Genomic DNA, 22,587 nt, shown 5'->3' on the forward strand with positions numbered 1-22,587 from the left:
TGTAGTGTCCTGGTGTCATGTGATCACCTTTTACAACCTTGTAAGAGGCAAAGCAAAAGTGCGTATAGTCCAGGCCATGGTTTTCCCAGTTGCAATGTATGGCTGTGAAAGTTGGACCATAAGAAAGGCTGAGCGCCAAAGAATTGAGGCCTTTGAACTATGGTGCTGGAGAAGACTCCTGCGAGTCCCTTGGACTGCAAGGCGTTCAAACCGGTCAGTCCTAGAAGAGATCAACCCGACTGCTCTTTAGAAGGCCAGATCCTGAAGTTGAAACTCAAATACTTTGGCCACCTAATGAGAAGGAAGCACTCACTGGAGAAGAGCCTAATGCTGGGAAAGATTGAGGGCAATAGAAGAAGGGGACGACAGAGAATGAGATGGCTGGATGGAGTCACTGAAACAGTAGGTGTGAACTTAAATGGATTCCAGAAGATGGTAGAGGACAGGAAGACCTGGAGGAATGTTGTCCATGGGGTCACGATGGGTCGGACATGACTTCGCAATTAACAACAACAAGAAGAAGATGCAAAGTCAGCAGGAAGCCAGATTCACTTAACAATTGTGTAGCTAACTTAACAACTGCAGTGACTCACTTAACAATGATGGCAAGGAAGGTTGTAAAGTGAGACAAAACTCACTTAATAACTGATTTGCTTTGCAACAGAAATTTTTGTTTTGGTTGTAAGCTGAGGACTACCTGTACTTACAAAACAACTGTAGCTTAAGATACCTCACTTGACTTCATTGAGATCCTTCATTGCACTGAATTGTCTTCTCCTTTTTGACGGAGTTGTTTTCCACCAAAGCAAGTTGACCAACCCCTTTGCTTATGAAGAAGACCTTCCTCCGGAACCAGAGTTTTCTCAAGGAGTTCTTCACCTCTTTGTTCCTCAGGGTGTAGATCAGAGGGTTGAGGAAAGGGGTCACCATAGTATAGAAGACAGCGGCCATCTTCTCGGTGGAAAAGCTGGAAGTGGGGCGGGTGTAGATAAAAATGCAAGGCCCTAAGAACAAGATCACCACCAGTAGGTGGGCAGCACATGTGGAGAAGGCTTTGCGACGGCCCTCAGCTGTCTGCTTTCTCAGGGAGAGAAAGATAATGGCATAGGAAGACACTAAGGCCAAGAAACAAAGCAAGGAGATGACACCACTGTTGGATATCATCAGCACTTCAGTGAAGTATGTATCAGCGCAAGCCAACTTCATGACTGGAGGAATGTCACAGAAAAAGCTATCGATGACATTTGGACCACAGAAAGGGAGGCGAAGGGTAAGGACAGTCTGGACCAGAGAATGGATGATGCCCCCGATCCACAGAGCACCCACCAAGCACACACAGATCTTCAGATTCACAAGAGTCACATACTGTAATGGATAGCAGATGGCAACGCAGCGGTCATAGGCCATGATGGTCAGGAGGAAGATCTCAGCAGAGGCACAGATGTGGAGGAAGAAGAATTGTGCCACACAGCCTCCGAAGGAGATGATCTTCTGCCTGAAGACAGAGTCCAGGAGCATCTTGGGTGCCGTGACAGAGGAATGGCAGATGTCAAGAAAGGACAGATTTCCCAAAAGGAAGTACATGGGCGTGTGGAGGCATCGGTCACAAGCCACTGTCACCACAATCAAGAGGTTTCCTACTAAGGTAAGCAGGTAGATGATGAAGAAGATGAGAAATAGAAACAGCTCCAGACTCCGATTATCAGTCAGTCCCAAGAACACAAAATGGGTCACTGTCTGGTTCGGCTCCGCCATTGGAACAGGACAGATGGAAGTCCATACATTCAACCTAAACAAAGAGAAATAATAAAGTTTGCTCAAAACATCTCCAAGTGTGTAGGTGTAGAAATTGAGGAATGGCTGCAAAAGTTGACGGAGCTAGCAGAGCTGGCTAACTTGATTGCTTTATCAAAGGGGGGAAAAAAAACACAATTACTTTTGTTTCTACTTGGAAACCGCTTCTGGACTTTGTGCTTGAGTTGGAAAAAAATTAAACTTTGATTTTGGCTTTGACTGATTAGATAGATTTGTTTTTATAGAAGTAGCTAGTTTATACGATTGTGTTAAAGTAAAAAAGTTGAGATTTGATGTTATTGTCTTATTTTACTGCACCAGAGGCAGTCAACAGTCAACACCTTTTTTTTTTGCTGTTTTCTCCCTTCTTTTCTACACTTTTCCTTTCCCCTTTCCCTCCCTTATTTTTCCTACTATTTGCTTTTGCTCATCTATTTGCATTTTATATTATAAATTAATAAAAACTGTAATATGGAAAAAGAAAGTCTCTGGGGTAATTTGAACAACTCTGGAACCTACGTAGTGGCCATGAACAGACTTTCATGAATGGGAAAGGACATGTAAACGTACAAGTCATAGGCAGGATTTACCTTCTCTGTGCTGTCTAAGCTGTCTTTGTTTCTGCTGAACCTTGGAAGGGCTCTTCCAAATTCTGTTGAATCTTCTTCCAAATTACTCTATAACTCTGATTCCTTCTTCATCAAGACATGAGTTTCATTATCGTGGTGCCAAAATCTCATGTCTTTAAAAAGAGATGTGTCTTTTTCAAGATGTTTCCAGTCTGGGTTCATACATGTCCCTGAGCCCGATAATGATCTGCTTCGTTTTTGATTGAGTGCGATAGAGGAAGAAACCAATCCATTATATGTGGTTTGTTCGAACCACTGTTTGTTAACAGACATGGTTAGCTGGGTTTGTATGCTGGGCTAAGCCATCAACTATCATTAATCCCTAGGGTAGACATGTCAAACACAAGGCCCAAGGGCCGGATGCGGCCCGCGAAATGGTTTCATGTGGCCCGCAAAGCCATCCTGGAAACAGGAGCAGGGGGTTGGACTAGATGACCTCCAAGGTCCCTTCCAACTCTGTTATTCTAATATTAATCTATGACCCATAACAACTTGGGTTTGGCTAGTCATAACTATTTGGGTTTGGCTAGTCTAGAGAAAAGGAGGACTAGGGGAGGACACGATAACAGTATTCCAGTATTTGAGAGGCTGCCACAAAGGTGAGGGGGTCAATTTATTTTCCAAAGCACCAGAGGGCAGGACAAGTAACAATGAATGGAAACTAATCAAGGAGAGAAGCAACCTGGAATAAAGGAGAAACTTCCTAACAGCAAGGACAATTAACCAGTGGAACAGTTTGCCACCAGAAGCCGTGGGTGCTTCATCCCTGGAAGTTTTTAAGAAAAGACTGAATCATCACTTGTCTGAAATGGTATAGGATCTCCTGCTTGAGCAGAGAACTGGACTAGAAGACCTCCAAGGTCTTGCTTGCATTCACCTTTCTTTTCCCATAAGTGATCAAAAATCTGCTTATTAATATATAACTTTATGATTCAGATTTAAATTGTTGTAAGAAAGAGAGTGGGTTTACCTGACATGGTAAGAAACGTGAAGATCACACAGAAAGCTTTAGGAGTTCTTCTTTGTCCATCTTTGTTTTTTTTTCAGCTAGCTGGGGAGATGGTTTTCGTAAGCACCATCTGATCTTGGCTCTTTCTCTTTTATAAAACCTTAGATTCTCTGAAAATAAGCGATGAATTACATTCCAGGTATCTTGGAAACTCAAGGAGGACCGAAAAAAAGGGAAGATCTTGGGAGATTGGAGATCCTAATTGTAATTAATACACCACGGAGCTTGAATCTTTAATTAAAGATTCCCCAAGAGTATCAGAAGTTTGAAGCAAAGTTTGGTAAGAATTAATGGGCAAAATTAATTGTACCAGAAGGCATAGGTCCATAATGACATTCAGAGGTTCACTGCAAATAAAGAACACAGATCAATCTGGACTTGACTCTTTCAGAATAAACCAGTTTGGACAATTTGTCTGAAATGTTATAGGATTTCCTGCCTGAGCAGGGGGTTGGACTAGAAGACCTCTAAGGTCCCTTCCAACTTTTCTATTCTATTCTATTCTATTCTATTCTATTCTATTCTAACAAAATGAAATTCAATGATGAAAAAAGTAAGGTTCTACATTTAGGCAAGAAAAACCAAATGCACAGGTATAGTACAGGGGATACCTTGCTTAATAGTAGCAACTGTTAGAAGGATAATAATACTTGGAGTCCTAGTGGACAATCACTTAAATATGAGCCAGCAGTGTGTTGCAGCTGCCAAAAAAGCCAACACAGTGCTAGGCTGCATTAACAGAGGGATAGACTCAAGATCACGTGAGGTGTTAATACCACTTTACAATGCCTTGGTAAGGCCACACTTGGAATACTGCATCCAGTTTTGGTCACCATAATGTAAAAAAGATATTGAGAGTCTAGAAAGAATGCAGAAAAGAACAACAAAGGTGATTCTATTCTATTATATTCTAACAAAATGAAATTCAATGATGAAAAAAGTAAGGTTCTACATTTAGGCAAGAAAAGCCAAATGCACAGGTATAGTACAGGTGGTACCTTGCTTAATAGTAGCAACTGTTACTACTCTCAGTACTAAAGATATTGAGAGTCTAGAAAGAATGCAGAAAAGAACAACAAAGGTGATTAGGGGACTGGAGCCTAAAACATATCAAGAACAGTTGCAGGAATTGGGTATGTCTAGTTTAATGAAGAGAAGGACGAAGGGTGACGTGATAGCAGTGTTCCAATATCTTAGGGGTTGCCACAAAGAAGAGGGAGTCAAGCTATTTTCCAAGTGCCTGAAGGCAGGACAAGAAGCAACAGATGGAAACAAATCAAACAGAGAAGCAACCTAGAACGAAGGAGAAACTTCCTGACAGTTAGAACCATTAACCAGTGGAACAACCTGCCTCCAGAAGTTGTGAATGCTCCAACACTGGAAGTTTTTAAGAAGAGACTGGACAGCCATTTGTCTGAAATGGTATAGGGTTTCCTGCCTGATCAGGGGGTTGGACTAGATGACTTCCAAGCTCCCTTCCAACTTTTATTATTATTGTTGTTGTTGTTGTTGTTGTTGTTACAGTTCCAGTGTTGGAGCATTCACAACTTCTGGAGGCAAATTGTTTCAACTGATTAATTGTTCTAACTGTCAGGAAGTTTCTCCTTGGTTCTAGGTTGCTTCTCTCTTTGGTTAGTTTCCATCCGTTGCTTCTTGTCCTGCCCTCAGGTGCTTTGGAGAATAGCTTGACTCCCTCTTTTTTGTGGCCGCCCCTCAGATATTGGAACACAGCATTATGTCCCCCCTTGTCCTTCTCTTCATTAAACTAGACAGACCCAATTCCTGCAACTGTTCTTCATATGTTTTAGCCTCCAGTCCCCTGATCATTTTTGTTGCTCTTCTTTGCACTTTTTCCTCCACTTAACTGAACCATGTTTCATTGTGTATGTTAGCCCTATGTCATAGCCTAAGTCTGGAGCAAAAATTCCCTGTCTTCAATGCACAAATGGGTAGTATGTTATAGAGTCTTGGAAAGAGCAATAGGAATCTCTTTGATTAATGAGTTCATTAAAGGAGAGCAACCAGCCTTAGAAATGATAATGAAGGTATCTTCATTATAGCTTCTGCATTTTGGGATCCACCATCAACTGGAAGGAACAGCAAGTGATACGGTGCAAACTAACACAGGATAGAGCAGCCATGAAGAGCTAAAAAAGGATATTTAAATGTCACGAGTTGCTTACAGCCATTTGTTTAGTGGCCGTTCAAAGTTATAACGGCACTGGAAAAAGTGACGTGACCAGTTTTTTCACGCATTCAACCAATTGCAGCACCCCCATGGTCAAGTGGTCAAAATTTGGCAACTGGCATTACTCACAACCTTTTGCGGTGTCCCAACTTTCCCAAATGGCTTCTGAGCAAAGTAAATGGGTGAAACCAGGTTCACTGGCTGAGGAATTCTGGGAGTTGAAGTCTACAAGTCATAAAGGGGCCAAGCTTGAAGACCCCTGAACTAAGCGATCGACATTTATTAGTAGTTGCTCAGATAATAAATACAAAATTGCTATTAACTGCCAATCAGCCTCATCATAATCTCTTCTCCACCACCCCCACCACCCCCATACACTGCCCAGTTAAGAGGTCAACACATTTTGTCTGCTATCCAAGATGCCAATGAAAGTTAGAATATTGATAGAAGAAAATATTTGTAGCTCAGGAATGAACTGTGGGGGTCCTCTGTGCTCTATTAGCTTGGTTGTTTTCTTGCAGATGTTTCATGACCCAACTAAGTAACATCATCAGGGTTAGAAGGGAGTGGGATTTGTGGAGAGGAGGAGGAAGACTGTGGGGTCCTTGATGCTCTCTGAGCTTAGTTGTTTTCTTGCAGAAATTTCATGACACAAGGAGGTAACACCATCAGTGCTAGAGGGTAGTGCAGCGGTTCTCAACCTTTTTAATGCCGTGACCCCCAACTGGTCGTAAGTCGAGGCCTACTCAACCGGTCGTAAGTCGAGGACTAAACCAGACGTAAGTTGAGAACTGCCCAACCGGTTGTAAGTCGAGGACTTTCCCTGCCCGGGAGCGCTGCGCATGTGTGGTGCCGCCCCCTGCGCCAGCCGAGGCGTAGCTGGCAAGCGGCAGAGACAGAGCAGGCCAACCACTGGCTGGGCCACCAGCTGGCCCAGCCCAAGGGAGGTAAGGCACCCGCCAGGCCCCACACGGGCCAGCAGCCCTCCCTGCGCCCACCGGCCTCCCACCTCCCACCCCTGGCCCTCTTTTACTTACATTTTTAGTAATTGCTCAGCAGGGAGGGGTGGAAGCTTCGAGACAGCTCGCCTTCGCTGCAGACAACTTGCTGCACTGTTTGCAGAATGGGACTTTTGGCAGGCTCAGCAGGGCAGAGACAGCCTGGACAATTCCTACTGGCTTTTGAAAGCCAATAGAATTAGACTCTATTCAAGAAAGTCTATTCTATTGGCTTTCAAAAGCCAATAGAATAAAAGGGAGTAGCACAGCTAAGAAAAGGGGGGGAAATGGCGGACTGTGTTGTTTGGCAACCCCCGTGAAACGGTCGTTCGACCCCAAATGGGGTCGCGACCCACAGGTTGAGAACCGCTGGGGTAGTGGGTTTGCAGGGGGGAGGAGAAGGAGGAGGAGGTGTTGGTGTTGGTCTTTGGTGTTCTCTGAATTTGGTTGTTTCCTTGGAGAAGTTTCATGACCCAACTAGGTAACATCATCAGTATTTCTGCTTAGACCATAGATTCTTAAAATATTTATTATATTGTACAGTATGAAAGTCGTCAACAGTTGTTGGATTCTGGTGGGAATACATGTCAAACAAGCAAACCTAATTTTAAAAAGCAGTTGGCCCAATTATAAATAATCATACTGTAAATATGTAAATCAATATTACATAGAATTATATCACAGTGCATTAATACATTAAAATACAACTTTTTGGACCACAGCTACTAAAAGCCAATAATGTTGCTTTTTGTCCAGTGTTAAAACTGAAGATTGTGTTCAGCACCCAAAGTCGTTCATTTTCTTTGGTTGGCAAAAAAAACCAAAACCAAAATATGTTCTTCGTTCAGTAATTTCTTTGGTCTCTTATCTCTGCCTCTTCCCTCTCTCTTACCTATAGAGACAAATCCAATCCATCTTCAAGGCAATGTAGGATCCTAGTTTAAAGCTTTTGCCACCAACTGTTTGCATGATAGTCTTTAGTCAGTTAGCTTGTCCATGTCCCAAAGGGATGAAATATTGAATTGTCCACTTATTACAGCACCTTCATATGGAAACTTAGCAGGCTTCTTAGGTCTCCAGATACAGAAGAATGGGCTTCTTGTACAAAACTAAGATATCTCATCTGCCTGAACATAATCAATCTTTCCGTAAAATTGTCTCTTTCCATACGCTGACTTATTTTGTTCTACACAAGGAAGATGGCCAACTCATCTCCTGGCCAAGATCTGCCTCTGATTCCAGAGTTTCTTAACGGAATGCTTTACCTCTTTGTTCCTCAAGGTGTAGATCACAGGGTTGAGGAAAGGGGTCACCATTGTGTAAAGGACAGCAGCCAGTTTGTCTGTTGGGAAGCTGGAAGCAGGGCGAGTATAGATGAAAATACAGTGTCCCAGGAACAAGACCACCACAAGTAGGTGGGCAGCACATGTGGAGAAGGCTTTGTGACGACCCTCAGCTGTCTGCCCTTTCAGTGAGATAAGGATGATGGCATAAGAAGCTATCAAGATCACGAAACAAAGTAGGGACATCAGACCACTGCTGGATATTATGAGAACCCCAATAAAGTAGGTATCCGTGCAAGCTAACTTCATGAGTGGAGGAATATCACAAAAAAAACTGTCTATGACATTAGGGCCACAGTAAGAGAGATGAATGGTGAGGACAGTCTGGATCAGGGAATGGATAGTTGCCCCCACCCACAAAGTGCCAATCAGGCACGCGCAGATCTTCATGTTCATCAGGTTTACATACTGCAAAGGGTAGCAGATGGCAACACAACGGTCATAGCCCATGATGGTCAGAAGGAAGATCTCCGCTGAAGCACACAAGTGAAGGAAGAAGAGTTGGGTGATGCAGCCCCCAAAAGAAATGACTTTCTGGTGGAAGAAGCAGTCAAAAAGCATCTTGGGCATTGTGACAGAGGAATGACAGATGTCAATGAAAGAGAGGTTCCCCAAGAAGAAGTACATGGGGGTGTGGAAGCAGCGGTCACAAGCCACTGTCACTATGATGAGGAGGTTGCCCACTAGGATAAGTAAGTAGAGGATGGAGAAAACAACTAATAAAACCAGCTCCAGGCTCCGGTTATTGGTCAGTCCCGAGAACACGAAATGGGTCACTGTCTGGTTGAGGCCTTCCATTGCAATGGGGAACGAAGAAGTCCACCCATTCAACCTAAAGAGAGAAGAGATGATAAAAGCCTTCTAAAATCTGAACATTTGTACCCGGACGAATTATGTCCATATAAACCCTTCCTCTCTGCTAACGTATCACCATACCCACTTCCTTCCTTCAATAGTAGACAGGAAATATATTTCAGAAGCAGAATAAGATGTTACTGCCTTCATCAAAGATAAGTATTTACTGAAATATAGTGCAACCTGATTTATTTCATTGATCCTCCCTTCTTTCCAACTGTTCATGCGCTGTCTACAACATATATTCATTCAGTGCTTCATGCCTGCAAGTCAGTCGAGGGATAAAAACCTACACAGAATCTAGAACTGAAGAAAAAATTCCTGACAGTGAGAACAATCAAACAGTGGAACAGCTTGCCTTCACTGGAGGCTTTTAAGAAGGTACTGGATAGTCACTTGTCTGAAATGATCTCCTCTTGAGCTAGGGATTGGACTACAAGACCTCCAAGGTCCCTTCCAACTCTGTCTATTCTATTCTATTCTATTCTATTCTATTCTATTCTATTCTATTCTATTCTATTCCAGTCCAGTTCAGTCCAGTCCATTCTATTCTGTTTTCCTTGTTACCTTCTGGGAGGAGGCTTCGTAGTATCCGAAGCAGAACATCCAGATTCAGCCATAGTTTCATTCCATACAGCATTAACCTTGTGAACTCACAAGCTTCCTCCTTCCGTTATATATTCAAGATGGACAGTATTTAATATTTATTGTTCTGTATATGTAGGGGTATGGGTCTATACATATGTTGTACATAGTATGTTTAGGTGTGTGTCATGTATATGTTTCACTTTGAGAGCAGACAACTGAATTTCATTTTTCATGTGTGCCATTGCGCCCACAGTAAAACAAATGACAATTAAGGTTATCTTATCATCTTAATCACTATTCTGTTCTACTCTACTCTGTTCTACTCCACTCTGTTCTACTCTATTCTATTCTGTCCTTTTCTGTTCTGTTCTGTTTCTAATCATTATTCTGTTCTGTTCTACTCTATTCTACTACTCTACTCTGTTCTATTCTATTTTCTGCAGATAGCCTCATTATTTCAAAAGATGTGATATGTTCATCATACATATCTACAAGATGGGTTGTTCAGTTGTTTAATATTGATATGTAATTGAAATCAAGACTCTGCTTTCTCAAGGTTGCCTGTTGAGGACACAACTTCAGGCTTTGTCCCTTAGCCATACTGATTCCTGCCTCAGGCTTAGAATTGTTTAAATTTCTCTCTTTTTATTGTGTCTGCTGTCTATCTCAATTTAATCGATTAATTGATGTTCAGTACTCCACCACTCTAAAAGCTGAACTTAAATGTTTAACTCCACTTCACATACAGCACGAGTGTCAAACTCGCCGCATCATGTGACATGTCGCGACGTATCGCAACTTTTTTTTCCATTGTCAGAGCTGGGGTGGGCACTGATGCAACCGGTCCATGGGCTGGCAGTTTGACACCCCTGTGCAACAGTTTACAGCTCTAGTTGTTTTTTTGACACTTTGTTTCCCACCCTTATTTCTGAAGCTGAAGGGCATATTTAGAAAAATAATGATGCATCTGTTTGTTTGTTTAGAAATGTATACGGCCACCCACTCACTCTTAGTGCCTCTGGGCAGCTTATAAAAAAACAGATTAGCAATGTTTACATCCCACTTTGGAATTTCTTAGGTTTTCACAAGCTTTTTTCTGCTTCTCAATACGTGCACATATGCCTATACTGTACATATATATATACTGTGTGTGTGTGTGTGTGTGTGTGTGTGTGTGTGTGTGTGTGTGTACACATATACTGTATACATACATATACTGTACATATACATATACTGTACATATACTGTGTTTCCCCCAAAATAAGACCAGGTCTTACATTAATTTTTGCTCCAAAAATTTTCTGGTTAGGTCTTATTTTCGGGGAAATACTGTACTAAATGCATCTGTCTGGCTGACAATCTTAACTGAGGCTTATTTTTGGAATGGGTCTTATATTACAAGCGTCCTGAAAAATCATGGTAGGATTTATTTTCCAGCTGGGTCTTATTTGGGGGAAAACACAGTACATATACACATACACATTACACATACATTCTGGACTTATTCAGATATTTAGAATGAGAAAGGAATCTCTTAAGATCTATCACCAGTTCAAAACAAGCAGCATTGGCCTGATCAGACACCACAAGTTTTAGTTTAAAATAATTTCCTGTGTTCTAATTGCCTTATTTTAATTAAGCCTTCCATCATCTTATACTTTGTAGATATGCTGGCAACAGGTCCTAGAGTTCTGGGCCAATTCTGGGAATTTCAGTCCCAATATCTTAGGCACCTGACTGCAGGAAACGTGTTAGCCTGTTTCCCAGTCTTTCAAACCTTTTACTTATCCTTACAACTATTGTTCCCAAATATATTACAAGCAAATACACACAGTTTTGCTGAGGGTCAGTTCAGCCAGCATTAAAGAGTGAAAGAGTTGGGTTAGACACCTCGATGGATAAACTTAAAAACCAGTTGCCACCTTCCCTTGGCTAAGTGATAGCTTTTTTTGGTACTCTGTCTGATCTTAACCTTCACCCTTATGTAGACTTTCTTGAAAGAAAGAACTGGACATGACATTTTTTCCAGCATGAAAAAGATACAAGAGGGATCTCCATCCCTGGGGAGACTGGAGATCCTAACCCTAATTAAATCACCATGGACTGAAGAGTTTAATTAAAGTTTTCCCACAAGCGCCAAAAGTTATTGCTAATCATTAATAGGGAAAATATTTTGTCTCGGTAGATAAACCTCTTAACAGTTCTCCGAGGGTCACCTCACCTTTTCTGAAGTGAAGATCTGGTTAATAGTCTGGCTCCAGACATAAAAATACAAAGAAAGAGAAAGAAATCTCCCTCCACCTGTTTGAAGTTTTCATTCCTTGTTTCCTTTTGGGTCAAGAAGGATGTGCTCAACCAACCCTATCTTTATTTATTTATTTTTAATTACAAACTTCCCAATACTCATATTACCCAAACAAGGTAATAGAACTTCTCTCTGTATTGGAGCCAACAAAAAGACATTTAGTAAGGGGGGGGGTTGGGAGGGAGGGGTTGTCACTACACAAAATGGAATGGTAAATGTAGAATCAACCTCTGCCTAATACTGATGATGTTACCTAGTTTGGGTAATGAAATGTCTGCAAGAAAACACCCAAGCTCAGAGTGCACCAAGGACCCCGCATTTCAACCCGGAGCTACAGATATTTTCTTTTATTGGTACTTCTGCCTTCGTTAACCAGAGTAAGTGGTCCATCTGTGGAACTGGCAAAGTATGAGGTGTAGGAAGGGGGGGGGAACCTGTTTTTAGGACAATTAGAGGGGGGAGAAGGAAGGAGGAAGAAAGAAGGAGAAGAAGGAGGAGGAGGAGAGGAGAGGAAGAGGAGGAGAAGAGGAGAGGAAGAGGAAGAGGAAGAGGAAGAGGAAGAGGAAGAGGAAGAAGAAGAAGAAGAAGAAGAAGAAGAAGAAGAAGAAGAAGAAGAAGAAGAAGAAGAAGAAGAAGAAGAAGAAGAAGAAGAAGAAGAAGAAGAAGAAGAAGAAGAAGAAGAAGAAGAAGAAGAAGAAGAAGAAAAGAAGAAGAAGAAGAAGAAGAAGAAGAAGAAGAAGCGAAGAAGACGAAGTAGTTGCAACTATGAGCAGTTACTGGGGAGCTATCTATAGAGAAGAACTGGACTATATCCTGCTTTTTTCTCCTTGGAGACTCAGTTTGAAAAAATGAGCTCAAGGCAGGAACAGGTAGTCCTCAATACACGACCACAATTGAGGCCAAAATTTCTGTTGCTAAGTGAGACACTAGTTAAGTGAGCTTTGCCCTATTTTACAACCTTTCTTGCCACAGTCGTTAAGTGAATCGCTGCAGGTGATAAGTGAGTAACCCTGTTGTGAAGTGGATCTGGCTCCCCCACTGACTTTGTTCGTCAGAAGGTCACAAAAGGGGATCCCATGACCCAGGACACAGCAGTGGTCGTGTGTGTGAACCAGTGTCCAAGCATCTGAATTTTGATCATGTGATCGTGGGGATGCTACAAAGGTGGTAACTGTGAAAAATGGTCGTAAGTTGCTTTTTTCAGTGCTGTTGGAACTTTGAACACTCATTAAATGAACTGTTGTAAGTTGAGACTACCTCTAATTAGCCGTAAAATGCAAAAAGAGGGGTGCAAATTGCCAGGCAACTGTAAGGCCAAGCCACCTGCTTTGCCATTCCAAACAGAACAGATCAGAACAGAACATAATAACAAAGTTGGAAGGAACCTTGGAGGTCTTCTAGTCCAACCCCCCGGTTCAGGCAGGAAACCCTATACCATTTCAGACAAATGGTTGTCCAATCTCTTCTTAAAAACGTCCAGTGTTGGAGCATTCACAACTTCTGGAGGCAAGTTGTTCCACTGATTAATTGTGCTAACTGTCAGGAAATTTCTTCTTAGTTCTAGGTTGCTTCTCTCCTTGATTAGTTTCCACCGGTTGCTTCTTGTGCTGCCCTCAGGCGCTTTGGAGAATAGCTTGACTCCCTCTTCTTTGTGGCAGCCCCTGAGATATTGGAACACAGCAATTATGTCCCCCCTTGTCCTTCTCTTCATTAAACTAGACATACCCAATTCCAACAACCGTTCCTTATATGTTTTAGCCTCCAGTCCCCTGATCATCTTTGTTGCTCTTCTCTATACTCTTTCTAAACTCTCAACATCTTTTTTACATCGCGGCGACCAAAACTGGATGCAGTATTCCAAGTGTGGCCTTACCAAGGCATTGTAAAGTGGTATTAACACTTCACGTGATCTTGATTCTGTCCCTCTTTTATTGCAGTCTAGCACTGTGTTGGCTTTTTTGGCAACTGCAGCACACGGCTGGCTCCTATTTAAGTGACTATTCACTTCCAAACCAGCATGCATTGCTTTGTTTGTTTCTACCTCTAAGAATTGCTCCTAAATCCTCCAATCCAGGGCCTAACCAATGATCGGTCCCAGCTGAGTGCAAGAGGCTTGCCTTCCATCTCAACCTATTCCGCAACCCCTCCTCTCTGCTCCCCTCCCCAAATCAGAAGTCAAAGCTTTCATCCCTGCTACGCTCATTCATCCACTACACACACACACACACACACACACACACACTCCAGCCCCCTCTGGCTCTGCTTCCAGCTCCTCTGGTGTCTGAATGCTGTGCAAACTAGAAGGGGAGGGGAAGAAATGACAGAAGACAATGCAAAATGGGGAGGGAGAGAGAACTGGATGGCCGGAAGGAAATTTGGGGGGGAGGGGGAGAAACCCACCCTCCAGGAGAAATCAAAGGCATCTTAGGTTCACGTCTCTGTTACATTCAGGCAATTTGTAGGCCTCCCTGGAAACTGGGCAGGGGGGCCATTCAAGAGATGGCTCAAATCCAAAGGAGCAAGGATGGAAGAAGAAAGAAGAGGCAGACAGACAGACAGACAGAAAGACACCCCTTTGCATAGGCTGGAGTCCAGCCTTTGTTGCCCTCAACCCTTTGAAAAATTCAGCCTTTTGCAGGAGGTTTTAAGCATCCTTAAAAGCATAACAGAATAACAGAGCTGGAGGGGACCTTGGAGGTCTTCTAGTCCAGCCCCCTGCTCGAGCAGGAGACTCTATACCAGTGGCTCTCAACCTTTTTAATGCCGCGACCCCCAACGAGGACTCGTAAGTCGAGGACTGCTCAACCAATCGTAAGTCGAGGACTACTCAACTGGTGCAGCACCGTTTGCAGAATGGGACTTTTGGCAGGCTCAGCAGGGCAAGAGACAGCCTGGACAATTCCTATTGGCTTTTGAAAGCCAATAGAATTAGACTCTATTCAAGAGAGTCTATTCTATTGGCTTTCAAAAGCCAATAGAATAAAAGGGAGTAGCACAGCTAAGGAAAAGGGGGGAAAAAATGGCGGACTGCGTTGTTTGGCGACCCCCGTGAAATGGTCGTTCGACCCCAAATGGGGTCCCGACCCACAGGTTGAGAACCACTGCTCTATACCCTTTCAGACAAACGGTTGTCCAGTCTCTTTTTCAAAGCATCCAGTGATGGAGCACCCACAAGCCATTCAACTGGTCAATTGTTTTCACTGTTAGGACATTTCTCCTTAGTTCTAGGTTGCTTCTCTCCTTGATTAGTTTCATGTCCCTTCCAGGTGCTCCACCTTGAAAAGATGTTGAAAGTGGGGGATGGGCATCTGCAAAGCAGGAGAAACCGCCATCTTTCTTTAGGTTATTAGCTTATCTCTTCTTCTGCTCGGATAACTCTGGTAACATTTTGCGTAGTAAACCAAGGAAACACCCACAAGACTTTTGGGAAATGGGATCTGTTTAACATGCATTTTGCACGTGTCAGGGAATTGCACACACCAGGTGTCTAAATGAAGTCAGGGACACTGACACGAACTTGTATTTTTATATGAATAGATGTATTTTACATGTATATGTAAAGCAGGCAAGATAGCAACACGGGAATACCATGTGGTAAAAAAAATAAACAGTGTACAGAACACCATCAAAGAAAAAGGCGGGAAAAAAGGGATACTCCCCCTTCTTACCTACAGCAACCAATCACAGCACAGACTGCATCGTGCATGAGTCAGCAGACTGCATCATGCATGGGTCAGCAGACTGCATCATGCATGAATCAGTTTCCAAGCAATCAATTACAATTGTGTATTATGGCCCATTGTACATTTTTCTGTTCCAGCTACTAAATTTAATATCCTAAGAGTATGGGTTTTTATTTTTGTGTAGTTGCATAACCACACCCACCTCCCCAATATCAAAATGCAGGCGTTTTACATTGGAGTCACTTTTAACAAGTAGGAAAAGGAGAATAACTGGACTGCAAGTATTATTTACAAGCCTGGCTAACAAACAGAGAATTAAAATCTGGATATTCTTTCCTCAGAAGTGAACATAAAATGGGAAGCAACGTAAGAGATCCATCAGTCTACTGCATTTTGCAGAACCTCCTGCATACGTACCCATAATTTACCTTGAACAAGCCATATTTTATTATTTACGTATGTATTAGATGTGAATCTTGTCTCTCTCTTTTTTTTCTTTTTTTTTAGAAATTTACCTTTAGGACAGCCTACGATATATTGCATTGGCCATTATTGTTTTATTGGCATAAGCAGAAAATCCACTCAACAGAGCAATCTTTCGTAATTGGATTCTACTTCCTTTAGATTTTGTAGTCCCAGGCTGATAGAATAACAAAATAACAGAGTTGGAGGTCTTCTAATCCAAAGCACCTGAAGGCAGGACAAGAAGCAATGTGTGGAAACTAATCAAGGAGAGAAGCAACCTAGAACTAAGGAGAAATTTCCTTACAGTGAGAACAATTAATCAGTGGAACAGCCTGCCTCCAGAAGCAGTAAATGCTCCAACACTGGAAGTTTTTAAGAAGAGACTGGACAGCCATTTGTCCGAAATGGTGTAGGGTTTCCTGCCCGAGCAGGGGGTTGGACTAGATGACCTCCAAGGTCCCTTCCAACTTTACTATTATTATTATTATTATTATTATTATTATTATTATTATTATTATTATTATTATTATTATTATTATTATTATTATTATAACTCTCTGCTCAAGCAGGAGACTCTATACCAGGCAACCTCGGCTCTTTTATGACTCGTGGACTTCAACTCCCAGAGTTCTTGAGGCAGCATGGCTCAGCTTGGAAACCTCTCCCTTTCCCCTCAGCATGGCTGGCTCAGGAATTCTGGGAGTTGAAGTCCACAAGTCATAAAAGAGCTAAGGTTGCCTACCCCTGCTCTATACCATTTCAGACAACTTGCCGTCCAGTCTTCTTCTTGAATGCTTCCAGTGATGGAGCACCCACAACTTCTGGAGACAAGTCGTTTCACTGATTAATTGTTCTCACTGTCAGAAATTTCTCCTTAGTTCTAGGTTGCTTCTCTCCTTGATTAGTTTCCATCCATTGCTTCCTGTCCTGTCTTCAGGTGCTTGGAAAATAGCCTGACCACTTCATCCTTGTAGGAGCCCCTCAGATATTGGAGCACTGCTATCATGTTCTCCCTAATCCTTCTTTTCATTTGACTAGATACACCCAATTCCTGCAACCGTTCCTCGTATGTTTTAGCCTCCAGTCCCCTAATCATCTTTGTTTCTCCTCTCTGTACATCTTTTTTTTATATTGTGAGGACCAAAACTTATTTTTTTCAGGAATTGTAGTGTTAGGTGCAGGTAGTCCTTGACTCATGACTATTCAAAGTTACAATGTCATTAAAAAGTTACAACCGGTCCTCACACGTACAACCATTACAGTGTCTCTTTGGTCTTTGCTTGGCAAGCTGCTCACATGTATGACAAATGATTCCCTTCTGACTTCCAGCAAGCAACATCAGTTGGGAAGCCAGCCAGGAAGATCACACATTACAATCATGTGGTGTTTCACTTAGCGAACCGTGGTGATTCCTTTAACAACTGTTACAGAAAACATAGTAAAACTGGGTATCGACACCTGACGCTTCAGATAACAGCAGCAACACCTGACAATGAATTTTCCAGTTCCAGTTATGATCCTAAGTCAGTGGTGATGAACCTATGGCACGCGTGCCAGAGGCGGCACTCGGAGTCCTCTCTGTGGGCACATGTGCCATGCCCCGGAGATGGCAACCATCCTCTTCAACCAGCCGTCCACTAATTCGCCAAGGTCCCACGTGGCCAGATGCATCCCAGCACCCATGCACTTGCTGGCCTCTGTGTGCGGGGGCCAATGGTGTCAGGCAGCAGCCACCTCAGCCCCTGCCTCGCCTTGCCCTGTGACATGGCACCCCCGCCTTGCCTCACCTCACCCCACAGAACCAGCCTCTTGCCCACCGCCCCACCCGCCAGAGACCCCTGGATCTCCCCTAACCCTTCCCAGCCTCCAGAAGAATCCCTCCCATCCCACCCTGGCCACGCCCACCCATCTGCAATGACCACTGTAGCCATGCGGGCCATGACCACCTGGCACCCGGCAATACATACGTGGGTTTTGGGTTGAAGATTGGCCACTCGGTCTCTAAAAGGTTCACCATCACTGTCCTAAGTTGAGGAACATAGAATAATAGTTAGAAGGGACCTCAGAGGATGTCTAGACCAACGCCCTGCTGAAGCAGTAGACCCTATACCATTTCAGACAAATGGGTATCCAGTTTCCTTTTGAAAGCCTCCAGTGATGGAGCACCCACAACTTCTGAAGGCAAGTTGTTCAATTGCTCTCACTATTAAAAAAAAATTCTCCTTAGTTCTAGGTTACTTCTCTCCTTGGTTAGTTTCTATCCATTGTTTCTTGCCTTGCCTTTTGGTGCTTTGGAAAAATAGTTTGACCCCCTCATCTTTGTAGGGGCCCCTCAAATATATGAACACTGCTATCATGTCTCCCCTAGTCCTTCTTTTCATTTGACTAGACATACCCAATTCCTGCAACCGTTCTTTGAATGTTGTAGCCTCCAGTCCCCTAATCATCTTTGTTGCTCTTCTCTGTACTCTTTCTAGAGTCTCAGCATCTTTTTTATATTGTGGTGACCAGAACTGGATGCAGTATTGCAAGTGTGGTCTTATTAAGGCTTTGTAAAGCAGTACTAGAACTTCAGGTGATTTTGATTCTATCCCTCTATTAATGCAGCTTAGGATTGTTTTGGTTTTTCTGGCTGCTGCCACATATTTAAGTGATTGGCTATATTTAAGTGATTGTTCACTAGGACTCCAAGATTCCTCTCACAGGTAGTGAGATATCATAGAGGGTTACCTGTATGTTGTGTTTCACATATCTGTCAGTCTGCATTTTAGAATTTCACGTGATCTTAACATTCTCATTTTCTAAGGTTTCTTTGGTGCCGGCCCCAGTAAGTATTGCTAATTTCATTTCTCCATAAACTCCAATACATGTTTTTTTAAACTCTAATGTGACGTTGCTTATATAATTTTGCTACAGCTATTAACAAGGTATCCACAATTTCAGCTTTGATTTTGCTGGACCTTAAATAAGTGTAATTTTAGCTTTGATTGTTTGCTTGCATATCCTATTTTTTCTTTTGCTATGTTTAGATTCTTCTTAAGAAGCTCACCGTGAGCAAATAAGCGGCTATATAAATTTTAGAAAGAAAGAAAGAAAGAAAGAAGAAAAAAGAAAGGAAGGAAGGAAAAAGAAAGAAAGAAAGAAAGAAAGGAAAAAGAAAAAAGAAAGGAAGGAAGGAAAAAGAAAGAAAGAAAGAAAGAAAGAAAGAAAGAAAGAAAGAAAGAAAGAAAGAAAGAAAGAAAGAAAGAAAGAAAGAAAGAAAGAAATCTATTTTTCAGGCACGGCTTCCGGCTTATGGGATATTCAGTTGTCATTTTTAAAGCCACAATCTTAATCCTTATCTTCCTTTAGAATCTTTTTAGGGCTGAAAAGAATATTATAATCTCTTATTCAATCATAAATGAAGAACAGAAGCTGCACTGCGAAACATACTTACCTTCTAAAGGTTGTGGAATTTACTTCTAAGTAAACATACTTACAATCATGCCACAAGGCCAATGAAGAATTAGTCAACTTCTGCCATTGCTTAAATTTATGCTTAATCCTTCCCTGGATTTTGAGTGTCTTGAGTTGCAAGGAACAACGGACAAAAATTAAAAGACGTCTGCTTGCTTTGTAGCAAGGAAATAAATGGAAAATTGCTCTTGTTTCTTGTTTGTTTGTTTGTTTTTTCCTATTTTCCTTCCTAAAGATTGAGGGCTTTTTTTGTTTTTGTTTTTCTGGCATTAGATCTTCCATAACCTTGGAGTTTCAGGTAATTCTTAAGTTAGCGAGCAAATGAAGAGGTGGCAGGATCTAAAGTTTCAGAAAGGAAGAAGTAAATCTTTGCTCTTCCTATTTTTTTCATGGCAGATCTGGAGATAATGCTAGGGGTCTCCCTCTCATCCCCCACCTCAACATCTTCACCCCACACAGAAATATCATCTCAATGAGGCCCGTTTCCCCCCTCCCAATCCACTGAAGTAAAAGTCTTTACGCCTTTGTGCTGCGGATTCATTAACATTCCCGCAGCGAGCTTCTCTGAGGATTTTACTTTTGTAGCTCCGGGGGGAGGTCAAAAGGCCACAGAGAAGAGGTAAAAAGGAGGCAGAAGTGGTGGTGGAATCAAAGATGCGGCTTCTGAAGGGGGAGGGGAGAAGGGTGGGTGGGTGGCTGGGTGGCTGCCCAAGGCTGCTGCTCCTCTACTGGATGGCCCAGGGAGCTATGGCTGGGGTGGGTGGAAAGCAGGAAGAGAAGAGAAGAGAAGAGAAGAGAAGAGAAGAGAAGAGAAGAGAAGAGAAGAGAAGAGAAGAGAAGAGAAGAGAAGAGAAGAGAAGGAGAAAAGCAGAGGAGGAAAGGAGGGAGGGAGGGAAGGAGGGAGGGAGGAAGGAGAAAAAAGCGATAGAGAAAAATAAAAAAATTAGAGAGGAAGTGAGAGAAGGAAATAAGAGAGGAAAGTGGAAGGAAATAAAAGGGAGGGAGGGAGGGAAGGAAAGAAGGAAGGAGAAAAAAGCAATAGAGAAAAATAAAAAAAGGGAGAGGAAGTGAGAGAAGGAAATAAAAGAGGAAAGTGGAAGGAAAAAGGGAGGGAGGGAGGGAAGGAAGGAAGGGGAAAGAATCAATAGAGAAAAAATAAAAAATAAGATAAGAAGTGAGAGAAAGAAATAAAAGAGGAAAGTGGAAGGAAAAAGGGAGGGAGGGAGGGAGGGAAGGAAGGAAGGAAGGAAGGAAAGAAGGGGAAAGAAGCAATAGAGAAAAATAAAAAAATTGGAGAGGAAGTGAGAGAAGGAAATAAGAGAGGAAAGTGGAAGGAAATAAAAGGGAGGGAGGGAGGGAAGGAAAGAAGGAAGGAGAAAAAAGCAATAGAGAAAAATAAAAAAAGGGAGAGGAAGTGAGAGAAGGAAATAAAAGAGGAAAGTGGAAGGAAAAAGGGAGGGAGGGAGGGAGGGAGGGAAGGAAGGAAGGAAGGAAGGAAGGAAAGAAGGAAGGAAGGAAGAAGGGAAAGATTCTGAGAAAAAGACCCTCCTCTTTTAAGCTCTGGGTTTTTTTCCCCTAAAGTTTCAAAATAAAATAACAGAGATATGAATACACAATACATACATACCTCCTCCAAAATATTGCCATGCCCTCTTGTGGGACTTTTACATATAACACTTTTTGTTTCAGGCAGATCAAATACCAGATGCCACTATTCCCCTATGGTCCAAAACCACTGAGAGAGGAAGGTGATCCATAAACGCAGTTGTTATTCTTTGGATGGGTGCCAGCTTAATGCAGGCTCTCACCCTGGTGACAAAGCCAGCCCCACATTGACCTCAGGGGTCAATTTGGGGAAATACAGAGCTTGTCGTCTATATTCATTCAGGTCACTGCTGTTCCAAAGGCAACTGGACTTTCTTGAAACATGTTGCTTCTCATCCAACAAGCTTCTTCGGTTATAGAGGTTGTTCCTCAAGGACCACAAGATGTACAGGGGTCTTTGGGGACAGAAACCAGCTTTGCAAAAGAAGTCAACTTTAGCAGCCCTAATGAATTTCAATCCATCTTTATTTTTGGTAGGTTATAACAAGATTCAGAAATTGCTGACCACATTTCCTTAATTGACCAGGGGTTCTCAACCTTGGCAACTTAAAGACTTGTGGACGTCAACTCCCAGAATTCCTCAGCCAGCAAAGCTGGCTGAGGAATTCTGGGAATTGACGTCCTCAAGTCTTAAAGTTGCCAAGATTGAGAACCCCTGCAATCCAATGTTTCTCCACCTGGGCAACTTTCAGAGGTGTGGACTTCAACTCCCAGAATTCCCCAGCTGACATGGCAGGCTGGGGAATTCTGGGAATTGGAGTCCACATTTAACCAAACATAATTGATTTAACCAATATATATTATTCCCATTTCACTGATAGAGAAAAGTAAGGCTTGCTAAAACCTATGCCAAAGAAGTTGAAGAATCACACAACTTGGCAAGTGATGCTCTACAGCAGTGGTTCTCAACCTTTTTAATGCCGCGACCCCCAACCGGTCATAAGTCGAGGACTACTCAACTGGTGCAGCACCGTTTGCAGAGTGGGACTTTTGGCGGGCTCAGCAGGGCAGAGACAGCCTGGACAATTCCTATTGGCTTTTGAAAGCCAATAGAATTAGACTCTATTCAAGAGAGTCTATTCTATTGGCTTTCAAAAGCCAATAGAATAAAAGGGAGTAGCACAGCTAAGGAAAAGGCGGAAAAAATAGCGGACTGCGTTGTTTGGCGACTCCCATGAAATGGTCGTTCGACCCCAAATGGGGTCCCGACCCACAGGTTGAGAACCACTGGTCTACAGCCTCTAAACTATGCACTACTCACTAATTCTCAGGATCAAATCTCTCTTAAAGGACCAACACTTTTTTTCCCCTTAGGGATGATTTACAAATACATGAAAATAGCTTTTTTTTTAATAGATTATCCTAAATAGCAAATTTTACTTCATTGTGTTCATTGCCACAACCCACCTCATTGAAAAATACTATTTGCAAAACATTTCAAAAAGCCAGAATCTAAATTTGGTAAGGTTCAGGAGGAGGAGGAAGATGAACCCGTTACCCACCAAATCATCGTCTTGATTTTCTGCATGAATTTTCAAAGAGGAAAATGAAGGATCCAATGAGAATCAAGCAATCCGACCTCAAGCTGCCTCTCACCCACTTTGGACACAAGATCCAAGTGGCTGATGAAAGAGAGAGAGAGAGAGAGAGAGAGAGAGAGAGAGAGAGA

General features: G+C 42.5%; 2 protein-coding genes across 3 annotated transcripts; both read right to left on the reverse strand.

The window, feature by feature from the left end:
• Positions 1-601: 601 nt before the first annotated feature.
• LOC120302006 (olfactory receptor 1509-like) lies at positions 602-3,512 on the reverse strand. 2 transcript variants are annotated; one of them, XM_039329896.1, is made up of 3 exons: positions 3,394-3,484; positions 2,385-2,610; positions 602-1,789 (listed from the first exon to the last, which is right to left on the reverse strand). In XM_039329896.1, exon 3 carries the CDS (start codon positions 1,753-1,755, stop codon positions 742-744), a length of 1,014 nt encoding a protein of 337 aa, XP_039185830.1. In that variant the 5' UTR covers positions 1,756-1,789; positions 2,385-2,610; positions 3,394-3,484; the 3' UTR covers positions 602-741. The 2 variants fall into 2 exon arrangements, with proteins under 2 accessions (XP_039185830.1, XP_039185829.1); XM_039329895.1 differs by lacking the exon at positions 2,385-2,610 and having other exon boundaries at positions 3,394-3,512.
• A 3,903-nt stretch (positions 3,513-7,415) lies between these two features.
• Positions 7,416-11,355, reverse strand: LOC120302017 (olfactory receptor 1509-like). The gene is made up of 2 exons (XM_039329918.1): positions 11,237-11,355; positions 7,416-8,793 (listed from the first exon to the last, which is right to left on the reverse strand). Exon 2 carries the CDS (start codon positions 8,757-8,759, stop codon positions 7,827-7,829), a length of 933 nt encoding a protein of 310 aa, XP_039185852.1. The 5' UTR covers positions 8,760-8,793; positions 11,237-11,355; the 3' UTR covers positions 7,416-7,826.
• Between the last annotated feature and the right edge of the window lie 11,232 nt (positions 11,356-22,587).

This window comes from Crotalus tigris, unplaced genomic scaffold, assembly GCF_016545835.1.
Source record: "Crotalus tigris isolate CLP2741 ecotype Arizona unplaced genomic scaffold, ASM1654583v1 scf7180000024422.1470167, whole genome shotgun sequence".
Classification (NCBI taxonomy): Eukaryota; Metazoa; Chordata; class Lepidosauria; order Squamata; family Viperidae; genus Crotalus; species Crotalus tigris.